The following is an 11,471-nucleotide window of genomic DNA, read 5'->3' on the forward strand; positions in this document are numbered from 1 at the left end:
TATAAGAAGGATTTCCGGACAGCCATTTCTAATGAATGAAGCAGGGATATTTCTGATTTCTTGCTCAAAAGGTGACAGTCCTGGCAGTTCTGCACTAGAACTGTGAATAGCTATAAGTCTTGAAATTGCTAACATCAAATCTTGCCTCTAGCATTGCTGGTACTTCTGATTGTATCAGTGACATCAGGGGAATGTTATTGACTATATCTATCTATAGCCTTATTATACAGTGTTGGTTCCAGTTGGTGATGATTGGGAGGGAGAGATCTCACTCTCAGCCCATGATATATGGGGTGCCACATGGGTTGGTGATCTTCCCTTTTCTATTTAATATCTATATGAGACCACTGGATGAGCTCATGCATCACCATAGGGCGAAATATCATGAATATGCTGACAATATCCAATTATACATCTCTACCCCTGGCCAATATAGCAATGCTATAGATGTCCTGTGGGAGTGGCTTATTTTTAAACTTTCCCGCATTCCATTTTCTGCATTTGAATTTCCTTGGCCAAATGTTATTATTGGTTTCAATAAAACAGTAATTTAAATGTGAGAAGTAGCATGGATGAAAGTTTCCAGTTTAAAAAAAAGTCCTTTTCTATATTTCACTTTAGCTGCGTTTAAGAAGTAGAAAAAGAAATAAATAGAAATTATCACTTTGGGAACTTTCATACCAAATCTGCCTTGACCATGTGACTACACATTTCATGGGATCACGGTATATTACAGTACTAGAAATTGAACAAGAAAAGCAAGGATTTCATTCTTTAGTATCAATTCATATCTACAATAAGCATAACTTCCAGATTAAATCCACAGTATCTCTTGTTAAAGGACTCAGGTAACAGTCTTTTCTATTGAGTATCCTCTAGATCAGGGGTGTCAAACTCGCGGCCCACAGGCTGGATGTGTCATGTGCTAGCCATACCCACCCCTGGTTTAGTGAAGGGAGGAAAAGTCACGATACATCACATGACAACAATGTGACATCACGAGTTTGACACCCCTGCACTAGATGCTTTTGACTACAACTAACAGTGATAACTATGGAGAAGGTTACTTTGATTAATGCTTCAATATATACTTTCCTGTGTTCCTAAATTTGTACATCAGATGGATAATGTATTGCCTTTATTATTTGAGAACAAGCATTCCCCAATCTTAACCTTAACTTTCATTCTCATCCTTCTTTTCTTCCTCCATTTTTTTCTTCCACATTTTCTTATTTTTAGCCCAGATACATTCAGAATATTTAACCTTCAAGTCCCAGAAAGAAATAATATTCTAGACAAGATTGAATGTACACCAAAGAAAGAAGAAAGATACTTATTAGAATGGCGCAATAATCCTCAACCACAACATGCAAAGCTACTTAGAATGCATACCAAGTTTATAAATGAGCCAGTATTATATATGGAAACAGAGGATACAAAAACAAAACAGGTGCTTACTATTTAATTATTATAAAATGAAACTGAAGCCCAACTCATACAAATGATACCAGGCAAAATCTGGACTGCAGCACACACACTCTTCAATGCTATAGCATAGCTGTAAGAACACATTTGAAAACATTCAATATTTAAAACAAGGCACAATTTGCCATTGCATTCAAATCGGGACAAATTAGGATTTGTGAAAGTAGCCTGTGCTGATTCTAATTTGTTTTAGTTTTTTTAAGCTTTCTGTTTATTAAATTGTATTCCCTTTTAAATTTCTCAATTCAAAACAATGCTCTCCTATTTTTCCACAACAACAATCCAGTGAGATGGGTTGGGATGACAAAGAGAGAAAGGAGCGGACTTCACAGTCTCCCAGTTTCTAATAATTCTAACTTACAGTAATTTAAAAATGAAAAAGAAAAAAAAAAGAATATGTCTTATCTCTTTCCGGGTTGGGAGCTGGAAGGGGAGAACACTTAAGCCTGTACTCGTACATTAATCTTTAGCATTGTCCCCAAACCTGGCTTGGATAATTGACATATAGCTTGTCCCTGGGGATCTCAATTCTTGTTTCTCTAGAACTGTGATATTGATGAACTCATTTCTTTTTATTGCTTGTGAAGTCTCATTGGTGGCCGACCTTTGAACCCACTGTACAGCGCCCTAAACCACCTTATGACAAGCAGAGCACTCACCGGAATGATTTCCAGAAGCCAAACTGTATTTTGTCTCGGCCTCTTAAACATCCCTCTAAGTTACAACCTTCATATGGAATAGGTAAGTCTACAGTGCTAGAAGGACTGGACTCTACGGTTATCAAAAAAGACTGATCTAATCTTACTATTATGAAAAGTAAAGAAAGCCTAACACTGATGTAATCAGAACCAAAAATGGCCAGACACTATTTAGTACTGCTTGTTGGAGGTTTTTTTTTTTTTGACAACTGCTAAACATATTTGCTGTATCCTAGAGTAGTATATAAAACTATATTCCCATAAGCTAAACACCACTTGCACATTGTCCAAAATATTGTACTGTATAATCTTCCTCTGTACCCATTTAATCACTGTCACCTTTTCACAGGGGAAACATCTTGTTTTGTTTATTATATATTATAAGGCTTATTTTGAACCATGTTGTTCAAATAAATTAGTCTGTATGGTACTGGTAGTGATATCATTGAAACATATGCCAATAGAGTCTCAAGAGGCATTACTTTCTGAGGCACTGTATAAAATAGAAAAAGAATGTACAAAGCATAACAAAGTTAATTTATATCTGTCCATAGATATGCTCATATCCTGCTTCCCAAAACCATTTGATTAACCACCAAAAGAACCAAACGCTGGATTAATTGAGATACAAAGATGACCCACTGTAGCTTTTACATTCTTATGATGCATTGAAGGTCAAAATTCTTTCTGATTTGCAATCCACTCTAGGTTTACTGTGTTGCTTTTTATCCAATACACAGCCATTTTGCCCTTTGCTGTGACTTTCTACCTGTAGAACAAGTTCCCTACCACTGGACAGTGTCATCTTTCTACATTTCAGGCAGATTTCTCAGCCATATTTTAACTTTGTCTCATTTATGTCCTAGGGCCATATATTTTGATTTGGGACTATAAATGGATGATGGTTAGTGGAATGGGGCAAGCAACCTTGCTAATAACATGCAATGGTCATAAGCTATTCTTTTCTTGGAGGAAGAAATTCTAACCTTCCTTGCCAGAGAGTCAATCCCATCATACATTACTTCCAAATAAGCCTTCATATGGTGGCTTGCATTCCTTCATAAATCAGGACAAGCAAAACAAGATTAGGACAGTTGAAAAGAAGAAAAGCGGATTGAACAGAGGATTGAAAGACAAAAACTAGAATGGCTTGCTTACGTTAATATGATTCATAAAGACTCTGTTCTAAAAATGACCCTAAAACCAGACTTAGATGTCAACATTACAGTCTGCTCACAAGAAAAGAAGAGAAAGGAAATCAAAATTTCTTTTTTATTTCATTCTCCAGAACAAAAGGGTGTTTTAAGTATAAGTATAATCTTTATTGTCATTATACTTAAATACAACGAAATTGGTTAACTTCAGCAAAAGAGTGAACAATTCTTGTTTGATAACTAGAATTTATCATAATTTCTCTTTGTTCAAGTAGAGGGGATACTTCATTATTTCATAGTGTAGACCAGGGGTATCAAACTCATGTTGTCATGGCAGCGTCACATGACATATCAGGACTTTTTTCTCCTTTGCTAAACCAAGCGTGGGCGTGGCCAGCACCTGACGCATCAGGCCCGCAGGCCAGCCCTGATGTAGACATTCATTTTTGCTGTCAACTATCATAATGTTTCCGCTAACTTTTGAAGGACTCTGAATGTAGCAAGATGTTTGGCCACAGCTTAGTGAAAGAAAAAAAGAACCTTTATTGAAAGATGCTGAACTTGATGGCACTTTTTGTTAATGGGTTAATCACAAAAAGATATCCTATGTAAGCAGTTATGGCTTGTTCTTTCAGATTGTACAGGTGTTGAAAACTAACCTGAAAGTACAAGTTAACATTTTGATCCTTATTTTGAGATCAACAAGAGCCCCAGCACAGTGATGACTTTTTCATGGGCATTTTTACAGGAGATGAAAAGACATCCTGATGACCCAGAAACTGGTTTAGCTTCCCTCTTAAACTAGTCCTGACAGATATTTATCTAGCTGTGCTCTAAGATGGGAGCAGTATAGGAAGAAAAGTGTTACAAATTCTAAATAGTGTTAAATTTTGCCATTTTAATGTATTTATTTAATGAATAAAAACTCATTTGAACCCATGGTCACGATCCTAAAAAGGGAAAGTATATTCAAACCCTACGCATGATGGATTCTGGTCACTGTTGGATGAATCATTCAGTGCCTGCCGATTGTGGCAATTCTTACAATGAAAATTAGGTTGGAGTTAGATCTTCCACTGATGCATCAAGGCCTTTTATGTTCATGTAATTAGCAAGAATGCATTCTCATTTAACAGAAATTTGTTTTGTCCTTAATGAGAATTCCCCAATCTTTCTGTGACATCAATTAAATTTACTAAATGAGAGCACATACTTTTCTTAACTGAGTATTCTCGTGAGTGGATAGTCTCTTGCCATGTACATTTATCACACATCATCAGTAAATTATGCTTAAAAAGAAAAATGTTAATGGTTTAACTCTATATTAGAGAATCCATTTCTGAATGCTACTGGTACTTACCGCTTTAAATATATATGTAGAGCAAAACTTATATATTAAAAGAGCCCTGTTGCCTATTGTTTCGTTCAGAAATTACTGGAATAAAATATTTCCCTCGGCATCTTAGAATAGAATAGAATAATAGAGTTGAAGGGCCCTTGGAGGTCTTCTAGTCCAACTCCATTCTTAGGCGGGAAACCCTACACCACTTCAGACAAATGGTTATCCAATCTCTTCTTAAAAACAGTATTGGAGCACCCACAATTTCTGGAGGCAAGTCATTCCACTGATTAATTGTTTTGTCAGAAAATTTCTCCTTAGTTCTAAGTTGCTTCTCTCCTTGATTAATTTCCACCCATTGCTTCTCATCCTACCATCAGGTGCTTTGGTGAATAGCTTGACTCCCTTTATGGCAGCCCTTCTTCTCTCTATAGACTCATAGTTATGCCTTCAGTTGATTTATCTTTAATCAGATGGCACCCATTGTTTGTTAACTTTTGTGAAAGCTCATGTAGTCAGCAAGAATTATGATGATTCAAATAAGACTTTAAGTTTACCTATTTTGTGTACTTATATTGTAAAAGATAATTGCATCAAACCTTATTACATCAGTCTATTGGTGTGGGGAACAGGGGAGGTTGATTAGGATACAATGCAATATCTCAATATGTTGTTAAATTTCTGGGTAGAGCCGATGGAACAACTGGAAGACAATCATAATCTGACTTAAGCATAAATATACAGTAAATAAATAAATTAACTACATATTTTGCCTGAAGACTTTTGCTGCTACTCCCTCCCCCAGTTATTCCTCTGTCAGTTCTTTGCTGTTGATGGGAGAAATTTTGAGATAGAGACATAGTTTCTTATAGATGCATATTTTCACAGGAAAGATCTCAAGCATAGTCTGGAATTCCCAGTTACAAAGGACCTGTAGTTGCAGAGTTAGCAAAAGACTTTAGAACCAATTTTGGAAATTATGGTCAATCAGAACTGGGAGCACTGTGATAAACAAAACAACAAATTTATGAGATATCCAGTCTTTTATTACCTCCTTAGTTAGTAATCAAACATGGCATCCATTTCACTTAAAATACAATGCTAAAACAAAACTAAACAACATCTGACAGAAAACTACAAATAAACGGTAATGAAAAAATTATACTGCCAAAAACTGGAGTAAAGAAGTAACAGAGTTGGCACCTAAAGGATAGTAAAACGAATGTGTAATGGACTGCCTCATTGTAAAACAGCTTTATAAGTTTATTATACAGTTCCTTCCCGTAAACCTAACTTTAAGTATATCACCTAAGACCTTTGCAATTTCATCATAAATAGAAAACAGCGTTGGTTTCCCAAAAGTTGTACAATGGGATTTATTTAGTTGCTTTATGCATGTACTTCAAATCATTAGTAGCTACTATATTTTTTCAAGAACAACATAATAATTAAATTTCAGGCAGAAATAAAAATGTATCCAGGCCTTCTAAGATGTTAACTATGAGAGGCCATGCATGTTTCTCTGGGAAAAGACTTCCACTATATGCAACTTCTATATACATACTATACCTGTACTCCACTCTTTGTCTAAGGAACCCAGACTTCACAACAACCCTGGGCTACAGAACAGGTTAAATTTACTACCGGTTCTGTGGCATGGCTTTGTCGGCATAGCAGGGGAAGGATACTGCAAAGTCCCCATTCCCATCCCACCCCACTAACCTGCTTTCCAGCTCTGTTCTCCTGTTCAGGGCAACAAAAGAAGATCAGCTGGGTGGCTGGGAGGCAGCAGGGGCGGGGCAGCCTATTTGCCGGTTCTCCGAACTACTCAAAATTTCCGCTACCGGTTCTCCAGAACCTGTCAGAACTGGCTGAATACCACCTCTGGTGCATTTGTATTTGTGTATATGTGAGACAGAGAGAATGAGAGAGAGGACACTCTCTCTTGAACAATTTCCTCCTCTGAATGGTACCTAAATACCATAAGGAAGAAGAAATGGTAGGCTGAACATGCAGGTGGGGGAAGATTATATTGCATTAGCTAGTTGAAAACACAAAGAGTTGCTTGCAATAACATCGCAGGACACTTTGTCCTGAATAATCTGGCTTTGAGAGGCAATTGTTTAGGATATACTGCAAGTTCCATAGCAGAAAGAGAATTCTGAATGTGGGACTTCTTCATTAATCCCTCCTTCTTTTCACTACTGTTCAGGTATAGTCCTTGACTTACAACCATAGCCCAAAATGTCCATTGCAAAGCAAGACAATTATTAAGTGAATCCTGCCCCATTTTATGAACTGTCTTGCCACAGTTATTAAAAGAATCACTGCAGTTAAGTTAGTAACGTGGCTGTTAAGTGAATCAGGTTTCCACATTGACTTTGCTTGTAAGAAGGTTGCAACCTGTTTCATGACACTGTTTCACTGCAACCATCACTACATGCCAGTCGCAAGCTTTTGGATTTTGAGCACATGACCATGGGATGCTGTAAGTGCCGTAAGTTTATCAACAGTAAGTCATACTGTAAGTCACTGTAACTAAGTCATACCGCAAGTCACTTTTTTCAGTGCTGTTGTAACTTTGAAGAGCCACTAACTAAATGCTTGTAAGTTGAGGGCCACCTGTACTAACTTCATTCTGTTGTACATGATCGATGCATTTCATATATGTTATTGCACATTTATATAAAAGTGTATATGATCTATTTAATTGTGAGGGTTTTTTTTTCTTTTGTGGTTGTTGTTTTAATCACAGTTCCACTTGCATCTCCTCAACTGCCGAGTCGCCTTCCGAGAATTTTCCAAGAGCAGCTCACTTTCAAATGTAACTATGATGCCAGAGCAACTCCCTGCATCCCCTATCAAGGAAAGGTAAAGAAATGTGCATCCTGTGCTATTCACATTAATCAGGAAGCAAGAAGTATGTGTTTATTTCAAAGTCTCCAATACATTGTTTGAGCTCCAGGGAATGTTATCATTCATGTTAACGTTGCTAGACATTTGTAATTAGTATACCTGATGTCTCAGTGTCCCCATGATTTTAGAAAAAAGTATCAAGCACTGAGCTTGCTGTATTGCTATTTCATTGCCTTAACCAAGATCCCTGGGCAAAACAGCAACAAACAAAAGAGAGGGAGTTCCTAATACTGGGGACAACAATCAATTCTATTATGCAAGTCTCCACCCTTGTTTTCTTTCCTTCAAAAGCAACATAGATTCCTCTTAAAGCATACAATAATCAGACAATAACTGACCTGAATCACATCATATTACAGAAAGGCCTTAACGCTGCATTTACCTGAAACATGCCTCAGTGAATTCAGTAGAACTATGCCCAGCTAGACTATCATCCACAATTCCAAACTTTTTTTTATTTTTTTTCAAGGCAAACAAAAGCAAGTTCCAAAATGTTGTAATCACTTTATCTTTCAGCTAAAGAGAAATAAATCCTTTGCTTACAAAACAGTTAAATCTAAAAATTTCCACTTGCATGAAAAAACTGCTTTAATTTTAAAACATAATACCAACAAAATGGTTTTTTATATTCAGTTTTATGACTTTTAAAGCAAATGTATTAGCTTTTAAAATATAATTTCTGATAATTTCTTTGGTTATATTATAAAAATGTCCTTGATTTTTTCAAATAGCCATTAAAAAACAATAAAGGTAAAGGTTCCCCTTGCACATACGTGCTAGTCATTCCTGACTCTAGGGAGCGGTGCTCATCTCCATTTCAAAGCCGAAGAGCCAGTGTTGTCCAAAAATGTCTCTGTGGTCATGTGGTCAGCATGACTAAACACCAAAGGCGCACAGAACACTGTAACCTTCTCACCAAAGGTGATTCCTATTTTTCTACTTGCATTTTTACATGCTTTTGAACTGCTAGGTTGGCAGAATCTGGAACAAGTAACAGGAGCTCATTCTGTTACGCAGCACTAGGCATTCGAACCACCAAACTGCCAACCTTTCTGATCGACGAGCTCAGTGTCTTAGCTCACACCTAAAGACTGCAGCCTTTAAAAGCCAGGCTCGGTCAACTCTGCATAGTTCTAACCTGGCTTCCCCCCCCCCAACCCACTGATTTTTCTGAAGTGTGACAGAATGCTGAAAACTAAATTGTGGAATGTGCTTTTGGATACCTACAATATTTAACATTGAGTTATGATACAAGCCATAGATCAGGAGGTTGGATGCTAGGAACTATTTAAAAAACTAAGATATAAAAGAAATAGATGAGAAAGGGGCCAAATCTCACCTGAAGGAAAGATCACGGAGATTCAATCAAACTGAAGAAAATAGGGTCAACAATCAATTAGTTAAATCAGAAGCATAATATTCAAACTAATCTTTAAATATTTTTTATCTGAGGCGATCTATGAGAAGCTGAATTCAATTTCTTTTATTAGGTTTTTTTTCTATTTTCCTTTCATTTTTTAAAAAAAATAATCCTATTGTTCTCCTATGACTGTAATGGTCAAAGTCATTTGGGAACTGGTCATAAATTTTTCCTACTGCAAAAGCAAACAGTTCAGAATTGTATCCATATGGACATAGGAAAGAAATGAAATTTAGTGCCCAACAAAAATAAGAAGTGAGCCACACATGCTGTGAGCAAGAGAACCCTGGAACTGAAGAGAATGGAAGTCCAATCTGGGAGGTGCATTTTTCTTTTCACATGTTGTTTTACCCTTCCCGGATTTTGCAGATCCAAAGATGTTATGGCTTAAGTCATTCTTCTGCTAAGAAAAATGTAGGTTGTGGACCAGAGGAGACAAGAAGGATATTATTCCAAAACTTGAACTTATAAATTAAGTCTGCTTATAGCTCTGCCTCCCTACTTAAGTTCCCCCAATTAATATATTATTTTTCTTTTCTTTTTTAGAAACAGGGCACAATTATTTTGACAGAGAAAAAAACAGACAAGATAATGCCTTCTATACAGGGGCCAGACTTACTGGAGGACCTCAAATCAGAAAAAGGAACTCCAGTACAAAATGGTATAACCTCAGTCCACGTTGATTCATTTGATGCCCAGAAGACATCACCTCATTCTGATGCAGACTTATCAAAACCAGCAATTAATTTGGAAACCAAGGATGACCCCAGAACTCCAGAAATGGACCAGGAGAGTCCGGAGCTTCCTCAAACTGACAAAGTGAATGATACTTTTAGCTCTGCGGAAACAAATTCCCTTAGTAAACCACAGAACCTGTTACCTCCTCTTTGTGAAGCTGCACCACCAATACCTGACACTCAAGTACTCTAGAATTGTCTGGATGACAAGAGTCTCCCTGGTATTATTTCAATACTACTAAACACTGACTGACATCAGCAAACCATTTAAAAGAATAATTGTAACACAATACGTTTTTATGACTATAAAAACTAGATGTCCATAAAATGCCCTATGAATATTTTACTTTCTTTCACTAATGCAATCATTATGGTGTTTTGCTTAGTCAGCCAAGTGTTTAGATAGGATTTGGCACTTTTAGCCACCTATCTTTTTATTATTAAACTGTCTTTGTTTCTTTTGCCACAGTAGTTCTACTTATTTGTAGGTCTTTGTACTTTATGATTTTCTCCAGTTCTTTCTCCAGATACAGTACTGCCATATAGCAATTGCACTAGCACTTACACTTATATACTGCTTTACAATGTTTTACAGCCATCTCTAAGCAGTTTACAGAGTCAACATATTGTCCCCAACAAGCCGGGTCCTCATTTTACTGATCTGGGAAGGATGGAAGGCTGAGAAAATTTTACTGACCTTGGAAGGATGGAAGGCTGAGAAAACCTTGAGCCTGGTGATATTTGAAGTGCCAAACTGCTGGCAATTGGCAGTCACCAGAAGTAGCCTGCAGTACTGCATTCTAACCACTGCACCACCACAGCTCTTATATGGCTTACCAGTATATGGCAATATGAATATGACTCTCTGCACCATATCCACTATCCAGACTTTTTGGTTTTTCTTATCAACAATTGTTAAAGGTGTGGTGTTATGCATACACTTATGCAAAATGATTTTCTGGAAAGACTAATATCTAATTAAGAATACCAGTTCTGAGTCAGTTAACCACTAATAATGTTAGGTATGAAAAAAATCCTGATATTTTCCATATTTCACCATAGCATTCTAGATTGTTTAGTAAGATGTTGCATGTTAGAAATCCATCTGATGTTTGCAAAGTGCATATCCTTAAAAAATGCAAGGCTATTATATTTTGGTGCAAGAAATATGATTTTTTTAGATGCTTGATGGTGTCATTCTGTAATTAATAGAAGCAACTGCTATTTTTGTGACCGTTAAAGTTCAACAGAATATAAACTATGTTCCATTGTTCAGTGAAGTCAGGAAGAACACCTCTATAACAACCTTTATATTTGCTAAAATATTTTCCTGAACTGGATTTGATCTCTAGTCACATCTGCAGACTAGTTTTAGAAATATTTATAGATTTATCCCAGTCATTAGCTTACTACTATAGCATGCCATAAACAGCATATAACACTTTTAGCAATGTTTTTACAAAAAACTTTCCAGAGGTCTTTTTAGGTGAGTTTTAAAAAGATCTGCCTGGGATCAGATAAAATTATATTACATTAACAGTGATCAGACAAATTCTTTGTAAAAAGTTTATAAATAATCTCTAAAAATAATGCTTTTCATTTGTTCATGCACACTATTAGAAATTCAAAGGTTTAAGACCTCTATTGTCCATTATAAGAACTGTGGTGGTGCAGTGGTTAGAATGCAGTCTTACTGGCTCAAGATTGACTCAGCCTTCCATC

The 11,471-nt window shown here is 36.5% G+C and overlaps 1 protein-coding gene across 1 annotated transcript; it reads left to right on the plus strand.

Moving 5' to 3' along the window:
• Positions 1-714: 714 nt before the first annotated feature.
• Positions 715-9,942, plus strand: C4H2orf73 (chromosome 4 C2orf73 homolog). Its single transcript, XM_032216085.1, has 5 exons — positions 715-848; positions 1,240-1,450; positions 2,073-2,226; positions 7,432-7,547; positions 9,559-9,942. Exons 1-5 carry the CDS (start codon positions 715-717, stop codon positions 9,940-9,942), a joined length of 999 nt encoding a protein of 332 aa, XP_032071976.1.
• Positions 9,943-11,471: the final 1,529 nt, after the last annotated feature.

Source organism: Thamnophis elegans, chromosome 4 (genome assembly GCF_009769535.1).
Source record: "Thamnophis elegans isolate rThaEle1 chromosome 4, rThaEle1.pri, whole genome shotgun sequence".
Lineage (NCBI taxonomy): Eukaryota > Metazoa > Chordata > Lepidosauria > Squamata > Colubridae > Thamnophis > Thamnophis elegans.

Excerpts from the sequence above, each read along its gene's own strand:
- C4H2orf73 (XM_032216085.1), top strand. The coding sequence starts at position 715 with ATGGGATCACGGTATATTACAGTACTAGAAATTGAACAAGAAAAGCAA. Across the intron at positions 1,451-2,072 it reads AGGATACAAAAACAAAACAG|TCTCATTGGTGGCCGACCTT; the intron begins GTGCTTACTATT and ends TTGCTTGTGAAG. Across the intron at positions 2,227-7,431 it reads ACAACCTTCATATGGAATAG|TTCCACTTGCATCTCCTCAA; the intron begins GTAAGTCTACAG and ends TTTTAATCACAG.